The sequence below is a fragment of the Sesamum indicum genome, linkage group LG12 (assembly GCF_026168435.1).
Source record: "Sesamum indicum cultivar Baizhima isolate 11 linkage group LG12, ASM2616843v1, whole genome shotgun sequence".
Taxonomy (NCBI): domain Eukaryota; kingdom Viridiplantae; phylum Streptophyta; class Magnoliopsida; order Lamiales; family Pedaliaceae; genus Sesamum; species Sesamum indicum.
Window position 1 is genome coordinate 14,562,243 of NC_142668.1, and position 16,404 is coordinate 14,578,646.

At 34.7% G+C, this 16,404-nt stretch overlaps 2 protein-coding genes across 8 annotated transcripts; both read left to right on the top strand.

Moving 5' to 3' along the window:
- Positions 1–1,005: 1,005 nt before the first annotated feature.
- ALDH5F1 (aldehyde dehydrogenase 5F1) lies at positions 1,006–8,421 on the top strand. 4 transcript variants are annotated; one of them, XM_088876396.1, is made up of 20 exons: positions 1,006–1,268; positions 1,657–1,770; positions 1,877–1,976; positions 3,133–3,269; positions 3,358–3,468; positions 4,030–4,092; positions 4,196–4,306; positions 4,944–5,009; positions 5,095–5,172; positions 5,248–5,325; positions 5,761–5,827; positions 5,906–5,991; positions 6,173–6,205; positions 6,290–6,322; positions 6,622–6,722; positions 7,043–7,128; positions 7,340–7,446; positions 7,527–7,604; positions 8,086–8,130; positions 8,222–8,421. In XM_088876396.1, the coding sequence occupies exons 1-19, from the start codon at positions 1,152–1,154 to the stop codon at positions 8,116–8,118; spliced, it is 1,599 nt and encodes a 532-aa protein (XP_088732522.1). In that variant the 5' UTR covers positions 1,006–1,151; the 3' UTR covers positions 8,119–8,130; positions 8,222–8,421. The 4 variants fall into 4 exon arrangements, with proteins under 4 accessions (XP_088732522.1, XP_088732521.1, XP_088732523.1 ...); XM_088876395.1 differs by having other exon boundaries at positions 8,086–8,421; XM_088876397.1 differs by lacking the exon at positions 1,006–1,268 and adding an exon at positions 1,288–1,436 and having other exon boundaries at positions 8,086–8,421.
- A 4,503-nt stretch (positions 8,422–12,924) lies between these two features.
- Positions 12,925–15,119, top strand: APL (Homeodomain-like superfamily protein). Of its 4 annotated transcripts, none has more exons than XM_011097462.3 (6): positions 12,925–13,229; positions 13,351–13,427; positions 13,610–13,676; positions 13,772–13,838; positions 14,067–14,142; positions 14,223–15,119. In XM_011097462.3, exons 1-6 carry the CDS (start codon positions 13,052–13,054, stop codon positions 14,877–14,879), a joined length of 1,122 nt encoding a protein of 373 aa, XP_011095764.1. In that variant the 5' UTR covers positions 12,925–13,051; the 3' UTR covers positions 14,880–15,119. The 4 variants fall into 4 exon arrangements, with proteins under 4 accessions (XP_011095764.1, XP_011095766.1, XP_011095765.1 ...); XM_011097464.3 differs by having other exon boundaries at positions 14,100–14,142; XM_011097463.3 differs by having other exon boundaries at positions 13,610–13,667.
- Positions 15,120–16,404: the final 1,285 nt, after the last annotated feature.

Consider the following 16,404-nt stretch of genomic DNA (forward strand, 5'->3'; position numbering starts at 1 on the left):
TTCAAGAAAAAAGAATAAAAACCTAAAGACATGGACAAATAAATTGGAGTAAGGGAAGGTTTATAATTGTGTATATATAAAAAATACGATAAATTACAACAAGCTCCCTTAATATTTGGTATAATTATGAATACTTCTCATTATTTAAAAAATTACCAATATCCTCTAGTTTTAACAACCGTCTAACAATTAGTTATATTCGTTAGGTTTTCACCCATTTTTTAAGATGAAATAACCAAAATGCCCTTGTGGGTTAAAAATGATAATTTTATTTATTTATTATATTTTTTAATTTTTTTTATGAATTAAGTGGATAAATTTTTTATAATTTTTAATTTTTTTTCATTCATTCCGTTTGATTTTTTTAATATATTTTTAATTTTTAAAAAATAAAAAGATACAGTAAGGGCAAAATTAATAATTTTTACCCACATCCATAGATTACATAATTTTATTAAATATTCATTTATTATATTTTTTAATTTTTTTTATGAATTAAGTGGATAAATTTTTTATAATTTTTAATTTTTTTTCATTCATTCCGTTTGATTTTTTTAATATATTTTTAATTTTAAAAAAATAAAAAGATACAGTAAGGGCAAAATTAATAATTTTTACCCACATCCATAGATTACATAATTTTATTAAATATTCATTTATTATATTTTTTAATTTTTTTTATGAATTAAGTGGATAAATTTTTTATAATTTTTAATTTTTTTTCATTCATTCCGTTTGATTTTTTTCATATATTTTTAATTTTAAAAAAATAAAAAGATATAGTAAGGGCAAAATTAATAATTTTTACCCACATCCATAGATTACATAATTTTATTAAATACTAAAAAGTATTTTTAATTTTTCAAATAATGAGAAAGTATTTGTAATTATGATAAATTTCGTTATATTTTATCCTAAAAAATAATAAAATATAATTGCAGCATATTGGGCCAGACGATATTTGTATGGGATTTCAACAGCCCATATCCTGACGTAAATTTATTTTGATGTTGGAAGCTGTCGGCCGAAGAATGGAGAGGAGGCGCTTCTCTTGTTTTAGTTGAAGGCTAGAAGCACAACGCAGCAGCAGAGCTGAAGAGTCAAACAATAATTTTGCAGTAGGGACGGAACGCTGGACACTTGCGAAGCGAATGGGGTGGACACGCACAGGCATGGCGTTTCATCGTTACTCACTCAGCTTTCTCTCTCCTCGTCTCTCTGCACATCCTCTACCACGCTCCCTCTCTGCTACTATATCTTCTCATCAGGTACTCTAGTTTTATTCTCGTCGCTCGCTAGCGTAAGCTTTGTTTCGTTAAATATCAGCGGCTGTAAGCGTTTCTGGTTTGCTTGTTTAGATTGATCAAATAGTGTTTCTATTTTTTCTTTAGTTTGTTGAGTTGATGATGATTGACATCATTGTTTGAGGGGAGAAAGTAAGTGCGCTTCTTTTTTTAGGTTCTTTTTCGTCTGATTTTTGTGAAATAATTTGTGTTGGCCTTTCGCGGCTGGGGATTCTGATTTCGGAGTTAAATATCTAATCTACGAACGAGGCTTGCTCCTGCATTTGTATATTTTCGTGTTTCCCCAATGTTGTGAGGTGTGAGATTCAGTTGAAAACTGTGATATGTGACGAGGAGATTTTGGTAATGGCAGATGAGTACGGACGCACAGAGTGTTGCTGCCCGTCTAAACAGTGCAGGGTTTATCCGGAGTCAAGGTTTTATAGGAGGGAAATGGACTGATGCATATGATGGGAAGACTATTGAGGTTAGGCTGTCTGTGTGGGCAATCTTGAAGGGATTTTATGCGTCACACTTGTGAGGAAGTGTTTCTCTGTGAAGTAGTGGACTAATGTTGCTACCTCTTATGGTAGGTCACTAATCCTGCTACAGGTGAGGTTATAACAAACGTGTCATGCATGGGTGGAAGGGAGACAAATGATGCGATTGCTTCAGCACAAGATGCATTTGTTTGTGAGTTTTTCAGGCATATCAATCTCATATGCGGTTTCTTTTTTCTCTTTTGTTCAGTTTTCTGCTTGATTCTGTTATTATCTATCTCAAACATGTCATGGATACTTGTCAATCTTGTGCGGATAATATCATTTTATTTCCATGATATTTGCTAAATATTTCTGATAAGATACTTTTCTCCATCATATTCTTTATAATAATCTGAACAAGCACTTCAGTTCTTTATCTTGGGTTAATATTTCTATTAATGTTGCCCGCATCAGCACCTGCCTCTGTTTATCACATGGAGCCTTGCTTAACTGTTTGATATTCCTGTGTTGAAGGAAGAAGTAGAGTTTTTATGTGTATTATTGAAGGACCCAACCATCAATATGCATAGCATGGGATTTTGAGATAATTACACGTAAATCAACCTACTTATCAGTGAGAGTGTGAACAAATTTTTTGTGAACCCCAACTCTCCTAGAAAATTTTTCAACCACAAAATTTCGCTAGGAGTGTGACCCATGGCTGTATACTTAGCTTTTGCACTCAATGGCTACTAGAGTCTCTTTATTGCTGCACAAAGTCACAAGACTTCCACCAACAGTAGGTGCAATACCCAGAAGTAGATTTATTCTCATCTTTGGACCCATCATAGTCTGCATCAGAGTAGGCTCTAACTTGACATGTTCATGTTGTTCTAACGACAAACCTTTACCAGGAGCCCCTTTTATATACTTCAAAATCCTAAGGGCAGCTTCCGATGAATAAGTCATGGCTTATCCGTAAACTGACTAACTAGACTGATGGCAAAGGAGATGTCAGGTTGAGTCATAGTCAAATAGATCAACTTCCCTATAAGTAGTGTGTATTGGGTCTTATCTTCCGTATAATCACTATCATTTTTCCATAAATTAGGACTAAAATCCATGGGTTTAGTGCGAACCAAACCGACTTCCTGAACGAGATCACAAGTACACTTTCTTGGGGACAGAGATATTCCATGCTTGCAATGAGTGATTATGGTAAAATGGAGTTAAAATTTAACATCTGTGATTGAATTATGGTCTTCGGTTGACATTTGCCCTTTTCTTTCTATTCTTCTTCACTTGTGGAATCAGAGTATGATTTTTATGTAACCCTAAGTAATCTCACCCATCAATTTTAACTGAAGCTTGGAGCAAGCAAACTGCTGCTGAAAGGAGCAAGTGTTTACGAAAATGGTATGATTTGATAATGGCCCACAAAGAAGAGCTTGGACAACTTATGACCCTAGAGCAAGGAAAACCTCTAAAAGAGGCTATTGGTGAGGTATCAGATTCTCAATTTGCCTCTGATATGCATATCATAGTGTTCTGCATTTTATCTATTGGAGCATTTATGATCATGCAATTTGCAGGTTAGCTATGGAGCAAGTTTTGTAGAGTTCTATGCTGAAGAAGCTAAACGAATTTATGGTGATATCATTCCTGCAACATTACCAGATCGTCGTTTGTTTGTTTTGAAGCAGGTATACATGAGCCCTGACATTTGAGTCCCTTATTTCAAACCTGTGACACTTGGTTTACACTTTTCAAGCCGAGTCCCGAAAAAGACAAATGCCTGTTGTGGCAACCACGAATTCAACACTGAGGGAAACCTTGAAATTTTCTTGTTTAATGAACAAATGATTACTATGTATACAAATCAATGAGATACATTCCATTAAGATTATCGAACAAGCTCCAGAAGGTATTCTGACAGGTTCCCTGTGAATACCTAAAATTTGATTCTTTTACATAACAGAAAACTCTATAGAAACAAATGTTAATGACAATTGATTGTCGCCAATAGGTCAGTCTGCTACCATTCATGGTATGTGGTCGTTAATGCATCCCCCAAATATGAGAGTAATTCTGCTTGAACCTCTTTCTTACTTTTATAAGATCTATAAATTATTCTGCTCAGTTTAACCTTTTATCAAATGAAGTTACTGATTGGCTGTCAGTGGGTTGACAAGTTTAAGCATTCTGGACAGTATTGACATTTTTGGTTCTTAGCGTAACACTGATGAAGAAAAGTTCTCTTGCAGCCAGTTGGCGTTGTTGGGGCAATTACTCCCTGGAACTTTCCTCTGGCCATGATTACGCGCAAGGTTTGGTTGGTTTAGCATCCTTAGTTCATGATATGTAATTCTGTTTCTAGTGACAAATAGCTGTGATGTCATATAAAAAGTAGATTGTTCGTCCTGGTACCAGGTCGCCCCTGCCCTTGCTTGTGGATGCACTGTTGTCATAAAACCCTCTGAACTGACGCCATTGACTGCATTAGCAGCAGCTGAACTCTCCATTCAAGCAGGAATACCACCGGTAATTCTGATCCCAAGCCATTGAAACTACATATATGTCCATGTTGGTGGCCGGTAATTCTGATCCCAAGCCATTGAAACTACATATATGTCCATGTTGGTGGCATTCATGGACTGTGCCATTCTGTACCTCTGTAACAGTTGACTGACTGTAAAGTGAAAATACTCCACGATATCAATAACTTTAATGATCTATGTGACAGCATGACTGTGCAGGCCGTTCTCTCTGGAGAACTGTGATTTAAGCATGTAATATCGATCTTGGGATCATAACTAGTGTATATATTAACTACTAAACTTAAAGTTACTGAAGTCACAAACTGATATTCTAATCACTGATGTAAACAGTATCACTTTTGAAATACTAACAATGCAAACACAAGAAAAATGGGAAGATTGCTGACCTGTCAGTTCTAACAGCCTGGGTTGTTTCTCAGGACACATCATTTTTAGGATTCAGTATGGTTTGAATGATGGAACATTTAATATATATGCACTTATTGATTGTTCTGTCCTTTTTTGTGGTATTTCGATTTCTATATTTGATAAAATCTCGTTCTTATTTACCACACCTTGTTTCGTCTGAGTTTATTTTCTTTTTTGTTTCATTCTCATTGCGACTATTTTCTGCAAGATAGGGTGCAGTCAATGTTGTAATGGGAAATGCATCTGATATTGGAGAAGCTTTACTTGCAAGTCCCCAGGTTTTGAGGCTTAACCCTCTATTATGGTAGTCGAAAATTTTGAACACTAGAATAGATAGGCGTTAATCTTCTCAAACTTGGTTAGGTAAGGAAGATCACTTTCACAGGCTCAACAGCTGTTGGAAAAAAGTTGATGGCAGGCGCTGCAAGCACTGTAAAAAAGGTATGCAATAGTGATGCATGCATTCACATTATCATTACTGTTTCGACTAGCTTATTTTCAAATTCTTACATGTAGGTGTCCCTTGAGCTGGGTGGCAATGCACCCTGCATAATTTTCGATGATGCAGATCTTGACGTAGCTTTGAAAGGAACTGTAAGAGCAATGTCATCTTCTGATTAATGTGTATAACTTTAGCATCGAGCAAACTATGTATTTGCATGTGTTTGGAGTCAGTATTGAAAGATTGATCTGCATATGTAAGTAACTGCTATCATATTCCATCTGCTGGCTATGGATATTTTTCAGAAAAAGCCTATGCAGCTCGCATGGCACAGATGACCAATGCTAAATTTTTCGTGATAAATTTGATTGTGCTATAGTTGGCTTCTATTAGTGAAAGATTTTAATATTTTGACTTGGCTAACATTAATGCATTTTGACTTCTGGATTTGGAAGAACTTGCATTACTGATGACATTGACTTTAGTGTCTCAGCTGGTTGAGATTTAGTGTTTGACTGGTTCTTCTTGTTCTGTATTAATGTCTCCATTTGAGGAACCTTCTTACCATTACATTTATCCGATTACAGCTGGCAACTAAATTCCGCAACAGTGGACAAACATGTGTTTGTGCAAATAGAATACTTGTGCAAGAAGGTATTTGGCAAATCCTGAAAATTTTACTTCTCTTCTTTATCTTAATTCTTGTAATGACTTCTTGATCTCCTGTTGTAGGCATATATGACAAGTTTGCAAATGCTTTTTCAAATGCCGTTAGCAGTATGAAGGTGGGGGATGGCTTTGGCGAAGGTGTGGTACAGGTAGTCAGCAGTTCATTCTTTAAAATGTCGCGTATTCTACTGACTTTTTAGCCATTGTATCGAGACATCATTGTCATATCCCATACACTTAGCATAATTGTTCACAGTTACCCCTCCTTGAAGACTGGGAGGTAGTAACCAAGTGATGTGCGTTGAAGCTTACTTTTGATATTTCATACAGGGGCCTCTAATTAATGATGCTGCAGTGCACAAGGTCTGTTCTGTTTCACATCCCTGATTTCTGGTGTGCATTGTGCTATTGTATTTATAAATGACCTCTGCTAGAATTGCTTCACAGGTTGAATCATTCTTGCAAGATGCCATCTCAAAGGTAGGCTTGTTTCCTGTACGATAATAAAGCTGCTATAGTCAATGCCTCACAAGACATCAGTCCCATTATTTTCCCATTACGTCTAGAAACTACTGAGATTGGAAGGAGATCCCTGTCAATTTTGAGTTGATGCCTATATTTTAGTCACCTGGCTGCTAAGGACCTGACAGTATCACACATAAACAAATATGCCCAGGTTCAAAAAGTTGTATGACCTGGACACAAAATGCAAGAGGGCATGCTATTTTGTCGATTAGTCGTACTGCTTGTACTAAGAAATATGCCCTTTTTCCTTCAAGGGAGCTAAAGTCCTCATCGGCGGCAAGAGACATAGCCTTGGAATGACTTTCTTTGAGCCTACGGTGATAACTGATGTCAAAAGTGAGATGCTTTTATCAAGGTATCTCCAAAAACTCAGAGTTCATCTTTATTTTCAGATGTCATTATCTATGGTCTTTTACGTATTTGCCTGTAGCAGGTTCAGATGTTTATTACCAATGGAACTGTTAAATATGCATGTTGATTTTATTCTTTCCTACAAAATGTTAAAATACTTAATGAGTTCTGTTGGTAGAACTGACAGAATCATCTCCTCTGATGAGTGTTTTGAAGATTGTCCTTATTAAATACTTGAGCTTCTTATAATCTAGTCAGCGCCACCTTTCTTATTTATGCTTATCTGTTTCTCTACCTGTGTTACACTCTGGCTTTTCATTCTAGAGAGGAGGTATTCGGGCCAATTGCACCTCTTCTGAAATTTAAGACTGAGGAAGAAGCTATCCGCATGGCCAATGACACCAATGCAGGTATTTTGGATGAACTTTCCCATATCAAATTTGATCATATAAACTCATATTCCTTGGAGTAAGTGGTCCAGAAAAATATTACCCTTGTGATCCAACTGTAAATCTTAATAAGAAATCTATTCAGTTCTAAGATTACGGTGAATGCTAAATGGAACTAAAATCAGAAAATGGTGTCTTATACCTATGCTAAAATTTCATCTATATTCTCTAGGTCTGGCTGCATACATCTTTACATCAAGCATTAAGCGTTCGTGGCGTGTCTCTGAAGCTCTTGAATATGGATTGGTTGGAGTTAATGAAGGACTGATTTCAACAGAGGTGGATCTTATTAGTATCTATAGTAGATAAAGATAAGAACTGGATGTTTAATCTTCATTAATCATCTTCTTTCCGTTTAGGTGGCTCCATTTGGAGGCGTGAAGCAATCAGGTCTTGGTCGTGAAGGATCAAAATACGGGATGGATGAGTATCTGGAAGTACGTAAATTCATGTTTTCTCTGTGTACGATATTTAAAGAAAAGAAAGAAAAAGCTTTACAATACTGTTTTATATGCGAATTCTCATGTGCATCTCCTCGAATTTAGAATTCACAACCACTGGGTTCAAAAAAATAAATACATCCTGAATTCTTATTCATTCTTGGAGTCACCGACTCATTGTTGCTTAATTAGTGACATAGATTTCCCTAAAGGTGGTGTGATTTTAATCTTATTTTAAACATAAGCCCTGAGTGCCTGTATACTGCAATTATGGCCACGCTATATTTGGATGCACATCAAGTCCTTAATGAGTTGGTACTATCTGGTGCTGGTGGCCCTTCTTTCTGTCTTTACTGGTTCTGTTCATAGATTAGGCTTATGCATGCTTGTTTCTCATAATTCTCTCAGTAGGAATCATGCTATATGAATCAGAAATTTCTGGAATGTTTTAAGTTTGTAATTCATCTTTCTCTTGCAGATTAAGTATATATGCTTGGGAAATATGAGCTGAGCTAGATTTAAGGTTTGTACATCCTGCCCCTGCACCTCAGGTCAGCAACTTTGCTTCTTAGAATTTGTGATGCAGCTATGTAAAGAAAAGCTCAATAAAGCAGGTTGGTTTGCTGCTACATTTTCAAGCCCGGAGCATAATGCACATGGATTTGAGATAGATGAGTGTTCAAAAGATCCATGCTCCATTAGTATCTAAATAAGTGCCTGTTTGTACTATTCCCAGCAGACAAATGCTTTACATTGCTGCATCCTTGTTTTGTTGTATGAATTTTTGAAAAAGTGGGCTCTCTCCTTCTCTTCACCTTTGGATGACGTTTAACTGCTTTAGATCAAAATTATTGAATTTTCAATCGCGCGGAAAATGAAGTGAGAAATGTGAAGAATATGAATGGTGGTGCGAACAATTTAACCAAGATCCTCCTGTTCTTACATTCTTTATTTCGAAATCTTCCTGAATTTTATTTATTTACTCTTGTTGGGTTGGCGGGGCATCATGTATTTTGTGGTGGTATTAAAAATTGTTTGTTGAATTTGCAAATGTCTCCGTTTCGCGTTTGGCGCTTTCAATATCTGGTTCACGTTTTTTCTGCTTTTGAGATAAAAAGGAGACTAACCTCAAAGAAGGCCTTCAATTGTGATGGTCCTGCACGAATCTGATTCCCGCTGCAATTTTGAGTTTAACTCCGAGTTGACTCACTTCTCCATTTACGCTTCCATACGTGCAACATTTGCGACGCACAAAAAGGAGGAACTGAACCTAACAAACTAGTTTCTTTCAATTATTCCTTAAATTCTCAACCCAACCCTACCCCCCTTCCCTCCTCCCCCACACAAAAAAAAAAAAAAAAAAAAAAAGAGGGAAAGAAATTCATAATTCAAATGAATTTGTGAAGAAATGAGGTAGACATCATCTTTAAACCTTTTCAATCTGCAGGAAGTCTAAGTTAAATCCAGAAACATATGGAACCGATTAAACTCACTCAGTTTATGAAAAACATCAAAGCAACATTCTTATTAAAGAAAATTGTTACCTCCAGCTTTTGTTGGGTGAAACCGTAAGAAGGGATTGTTTTTAATTAAATACTTGTGGTTACAATTTTATTTATCGATGTCAGAGCTGCATTGGTAAGTAATTTTTAAGTAATTCTATAAGCGAGCTACTGTATTGAAAGCACGTCCAAAGCCGTTAGAATTGTAGCACATCAGACATTTTTGTCAGAAACAAAAAAAAAAAAAAAAAAAGATATACCAACAAATTAATTTGTTTTGCCCCGGCCTAATTTGCCAATTCATATCTGAATCAAACTAATTCCCTGTTGTGATTAAACAAGAGATATATAAGAGGGATTATCTCTCTGAATTATTGACATGGAATGCATGTGTTATTTTTTTTTCAAAAAAAAAAAAGGTTTTATATATATATATATATATATATATATGATTGGAATTTGAAGGTAGAGTAGTGTATTATAAGAAAGTAAATAAAGAAGGAATAGTGGTAAAAAAAGGGGTAGAAGCCGTGGAAGGATAAGGTCCCACCTATTCACCTCAAAGGAATATATTCAATTTTTAGGAATAAATTCGGAAAGCATATTAAGATGCTTAAAATTTAAGCAAACATAGCTACCCAATATCCACTTTTCCATTAATTTATGGTTTAAAATTAATATGAACTACTAAAAGTTAAACCTCAACTTTTGTGTGCATATGCTTTTATAATGGGACACCTCCTACTCCAACGTGACCATATCATCATTCTCTTAATTTATCACAATACAATTTTATTTATTTAATTAATACATACCTGCCAGCTACCTCTTTTTTTTTTGGTAAAGAACCTTCATTAATTATTTAATTTTAATTTGTTTCAGTACATTCATATTTTTATACAAATCATTCATAACCATGTTTTACAAATTACTTAATTACCAATTCTACCTACTTGATTGATGCAGTAGAAGATATATGGACATGACTACTTCAATTTAAATAATTATAATATATATATATAAAATGTTTGTTGTGCATGGAAATTAAAGAAATTGGTTAAACTTTTAGTTAAGAAAATAGGGTTTATAAATAATGAGAAATTTTAGCATTTACAGGAAAGAATCTTTGCTTTAATTCTCAACGAAGGGAAGAATTTATTCCTTTTTGGAGAAAAGATATGGATGCATGGTATGATCTACTATTAGTATTATATATGTACATATCTTTTTTAGCTACTTATATCTCTACTGTATAAACTACGTATCTCTTTTGTGTATATATTATACATATGATTAGCTGCAACAATTACAATTAACATTTAATTACCATTTTTTAAGCTATTAATGTAAATGAAACCTTGGGGGTGGGATGGGCTTTAATTATTATGACATGTAGATCATTTGTTCACATATTTATCTTCACGTGGTACGTTTTAGTATCACGCCAATGTATGATCAATATATTGTCTGTGTATAATTTAAAAATAAAAATATGTAATTATTAAATTTTATCATAATTAATTCAAAAGTATTATGTACGGGCCGATGTAATATTATTGTATAACATCGAGGTGAGATAAAAGATACTTTACCATCATATATAGTGTTTAGTGAAATAGGGAAGGAACGAAGAGGGGGCTATTAGTGTTGTTGTTGTTTGTATAATTGAATAGACGCGCTAAGGAAATTTTGCTTGAGGTGAGGTCGAAGCCTCACATTCAAGAGGTTATGAAAGTGAGTCCCAGATATATGAGTATATACCTTACTTTTAATAAGAGTGTCTTATTTTTTTATTTATTTTATTGTGGTTGTTGATTTATAAATATTAATATATTAAATAAATATATAAATTTGAATGTAATTGATGATGTAATAATGGATGGAATGTTATTAAAAATAAAAAAGAAAATTGAATAGAAGTGGGATGAGAATGGAAAGAAGTGAAGACACATGCATGACAAGCTTCTATTCCACAAAAGCACTACATATCATTTAGACCCCAAACCTTTAGAGCTTTTTATGCGCATTGATCTTCACGTCCTGCCTCAAACTTTTTATGACCATATATATATATATATTTATAATTAAAGTTGCTTCCTTAATTACACCATTGATCCTAATTAATTTTATTGTTAGTTTGCATGATTAAATTAATTAATTTGTATAAAAGTATTGATAGAGAGGGAGATGATGATGGATGAATCTGTGTAGATTTGCGGTAATGTTGGAGTTAGTTAGGATATGTCTGAATAATTATTACATTTAGAGTTATTATGATGATGTCTTTAACTCGAGAGACAAACCGTCAAGTCTTAGTCTGAAGAAAACTGATGATGTTATATAGGGTTAATAATAATAATAACACAAAAAGGGGGTCGTACGTAGCAGGAAAGACAACAAAAGAAGAATGCTTTAGTTGAAGAAACTATTGAACAACAACAACTGCTGGTCCTATACCTCTCTACTACTCTACTACCAACACAACCTTAAAGTCTAACATCCCATCTACATCATCATCATTGCATTTCCATGCAACCCCAACTTTCATATATATATATATATGATTACTTCTATTATGACAAAAGTTTATTTGAATACTTGTCGTATAATTAATGCACAATTAAAAAAAATCACACGAATTGAGAAATATAAATATATATTATATTTATTATGTGATCTCTTTTCTCAAGTATAAATCGAACGTAATACATCGATATAATTTACTTTTCATCACTGAACGATGATAAAATCATATGACCGTATATATATATGATTGGAAGGAAAGTGCTGATTTGACATATATATATATATGTATATATAATCTGATTACAGAGATGAAAAATTTCTAACAATACTTGTTTCAGACTAAAGGAATATTAGGGTTCTGCAACAATGTACTCTCTCCTTTTTGTAATAACAAAAGGTGTACAATCCTCTGCATATGCTGTTCATTAGTAACTGTCCAAAGATACTAAACATATATGTCTGTATCATCACTTATCAAAATATATAGCTTCCCGGATGCGACATTCACATTGCAATACAATTAATTAAAAGTATATTATTAACTACATCATTATTAATTAATTAAATAGTACTATACTTTAATTAGTAATACATACCATATAATAAGCCCTGATGAAATGTGTGTTGTGTGTGAAAGAGAGAGCTTTATTTGGCAAAAGCAAGAGCTATATATATACACACACATATATTAGATCAAATTAAAGGAGATATGGACCTTTTCTTTCTTTCTTTCTTTTTTTTTTTTTTTGCCATGAAAACTTAGTAATCAGATATCGGTTCTTGTTATATTTTGATTTTTCTTTTGAAAGTACGTACGCGCTATCTTTACATGTATGCTATACTGATATAGTAATAAAAGGACATACTAGTTGCAAATGTTGTAATTAAATTAAACTCATCATGTATGCTTTTTTCCTGCATTGATTGATTTCCCAGATTGACATAATTAAGTAGACACATATTTGCTAATATTCTTGTCACTCAAATGCAAAATGTCCATATATACGTACCTTCTTAAGAGAGACATTGTTATATATCAGTGCTTCGTTATTCACTAGTTTTCGGGTGTATATATGTAATTTGAAAAATACTAAGTAACTAGGTAGAAAATTATTAATGAGTAAATGGTAGGGTAAGAATAAGGGGAAAAAGGGGTGGTAATTCTTGGAAAAAGACGACATCCGGGTAATATAATTACACAAATAATAAGCTTTTTGATTTGAAAAATGTTAAAAGTTTATGGGTATTCGGGTTTGGGTAAACTTGCGGGTAATGCATTCTATTTGAGAAACCTTAAAGCCCTTTTTCTCGTCTTCAAAACCGCACCCTATTCTCTCTATACGCACAGCATTTGTTCTTGAATCTCTCTGTATTCGAGAGAGAGAAAGTAGAGAGAGAAAGAGAAAGAGAAAGAGAATGTTCCACCCGAAGCAGCAGAAGCCATCAAGTATGAATTCTCATCACGAGCGCCCCATGTGCGTTCAAGGAGACTCGGGTCTCGTCCTCACTACTGACCCTAAGCCCCGCCTCCGCTGGACTGTCGAACTCCATGAACGCTTTGTCGATGCTGTTACTCAGCTCGGCGGCCCTGACAGTGCGTATATATATTATATATATATATATGTACATATTCATCTGCAGTTGTCTTCCTTCTTTCACCGCGACAGACCCTAATTATATATTAACTCTCATCTTTCTATATTTTTGTAATTAAGAGGCGACGCCGAAGACCATCATGAGAGTTATGGGGGTGAAGGGTCTCACGCTTTACCATCTCAAGAGCCATCTTCAGGTTCAAACTCAAGAATTATAATTACTTTCATCCTTCTTTCCTTTTTTCTTTTTTAGTGAATTTTAATTCCTTCTCCCTCTCTCTCTCTCTCTCTCTCTCTCTCTCTTACTATATATATATATATATATATATAGTTTCATAGGGTTATTCTAGCTAGTTTTGATTTTATATACTGGTTTCAGAAATTCAGGTTGGGGAAGCAGCCCCACAAGGATTTCAATGATCACTCAATGAAAGATGGTGAGAGAGGTGACTATATACATATATATAAAGAATAGCCAGTTGGGTCCAATTCGTGAACCCTTGTAATAACTTATGCTGAAACTTTGTTGCACTTGTGACAGCTTCATCTTTAGAACTTCAACGAAACAATGCATCGTCTTCTGGAATTCTGGGCCGCAGCATGAATGAGTATGTTCTTGCCATAACCTTTCTTCCAGTTTCCTTGTCTTGTACATGTTTCTGCCTGTTTTTGTTTCATGTTTGCTTGATTTGTAGTTTGCGAAAGGGTTTGTTTCTTTTTGAGATCAAATGAATGTCCATAAACAGTAGTGTTTCGAACAAAACTTTTTCTTCTTTCGAAATACTTTTGAGGGTTGATTCTTTTCTGGAATTGTATGGTACGTGTGGTTTGTTCAGTGGCAGTAATGTTCACATCACTGATGCAATTAGGATGCAAATGGAGGTCAACAGAAGACTCCATGAACAATTGGAGGTAAGCCGTCCGTCCTAGTCCTGTATAAACATTACGACAATCTATATAAATTTGAAAACACGTATTACTAACAATCACAGGTTCAAAGACACCTGCAACTCAGAATTGAGGCTCAAGGCAAATACATGCAGACAATTCTTGAAAAGGCTTGCCAAACACTCGCCGGCGAGAACATGGCTTCTGGTAGCTACAACAAGGCCATGGGGCCTGATATCTCAGGCATGAAAGATTTCGGGCCAGCGGCCATGAATTTTCCATCCCTCCAGGATCTCAACATATATGGAGCCACTGATCATCTGGAGCTCCACCACCAAAACATGGACAGATCATCCATTGATCCCTTCATGCACACTAACAACGACAGCATGATGTTAAGCAAAAAGAGGCCTAATCCATACAGCAACAACAGTGGCAAGAGCCCTTTGATCTGGGCCGACGATCTGAGGCTCCAAGAACTGGGAACTCCAGCGGCAGCACCCTGCCTTGATGATCATCACCAAATCCAGATTGCCCCTTTGTCAATTGATAGAGGCAGCGACATCGATTCAGTTTCAGATATTTATGAGACTAAGCCTATTCTATCTGGAGACCATCATGATTCTATGGGGGACAAGAAATTTGACGCTTCTGCAAAGCTCGAGAGGCCGTCACCTCGTCGTATGGCCGATAGGATCACCAACCACGCAGCCATCAGCGCCGGTGGCATAACACAAGGCCGGAGCTCCCCCTTCGGCTGAATCCATCACGAACAGATATAATAATATACATTTAACTTCTCTTTACATGTTTTCTTGAAATGATATGGCTTTCAGTATAACTAATGGCTCTAATTATTTAGGGGGTTTGGATTTTTAACATGATCAGAAGTCGTAATGAGCAAAATGCAAAAATGAGCACCTTATGGTGCCATTTTGCTTCATGAATGATGTTATGTCATGCACATTAACTTGCTGAATAATTCTTGGAATGCTCTTTAATTTCAGCCATGCATGCACCAGAATTAATATTCTTTGTTCCTTACGGGTTTACTGATTATTTCAATTCTATGTTGTTATTTATTTATCTTGCTACTGGATAGAAAATCTTAATTAAAGATAAGATCATAATTATTGTTTTTTCTCATTTTGTGTGATAAGGAAAAGGAATTAAAGCCGTACGTATTTGTCGTGGTGAATAGTTTATTATTATTGTCAAATTATTACAATTATTATGTAATTAGTTCAATCCAATCCCAATAAATATAGATATATAGATTTTTGTTGATGTAGGGCAAGCTGGTTGGGGTCGTTTTCGTTCTTTTCAAAGTTCTTAGTTTAGTCTGCTAACTAATCATTAATTACAGCAACCTTTTCTGACCGCTGCTTTTAGTTAGTTAGTTGTTCTTCAGGCACTTAAACTCCCCAGTCTCCATCATTACACAATATATATATATATATATATAATATTAAACCGTGGGATCAATATAATTAGCTAGCCTATATATATATATATATGAGCTTCTGGATTAATGAAGTTGGATTAGGGGATTAATTCTTGCACAGAGTATGTATATATATGATGAATTTTTTAGTTTTAGATGAAAATGAATTAATAAAAATATATATAAATGTTGGGGTGTTGAGGAAATAAAGGGCGCCGACAAAGAGTATCTAACTTTCATGGCCTTTTCTCATCTTTACCATTCCATATTCCATACATAAATATCAACTATTATATATATATATATATATATATATGTATATCATGAATTGCGGTGCCACAAACCAGCAGCTGCTACATATATGCAACTTTATTCATAAACCCCCCCCCCCCCCCCCCCATCCCCACCCACCTCCGATCCCCCCTCCCTGGCTTTCCATTTAACTCTACTAATAATTAATTTTTTCTGTTTCCTGATAATCTTTATTATTTCTTAGCAAGTTTTTGTCTGATTTTTGACCACTTTACTGCACTCATCTTTGAATTTCTTGTGACTTCCGCAAAGGCCTCATTACAGCTAATTAGGGTATATATATATATATAATTGAGAGCCACTGTCGGAGTCTTTATATAATTTATTTTGATCAAAGAGATATACAAACACTCAATTTATTATTTTCTTGGAGATCAATGGAAAAGACAAAAAAGATGCAGGACATTATTTATTTGACCTAAATAAATTGATGATTAGATATTTATAGGTAGGGTTTTTTGTTTATGAGATTTTACATTTAATTTAAGATATTATAATATTGAATGAAGGTGTGGGAGGGTTTAGGAGGA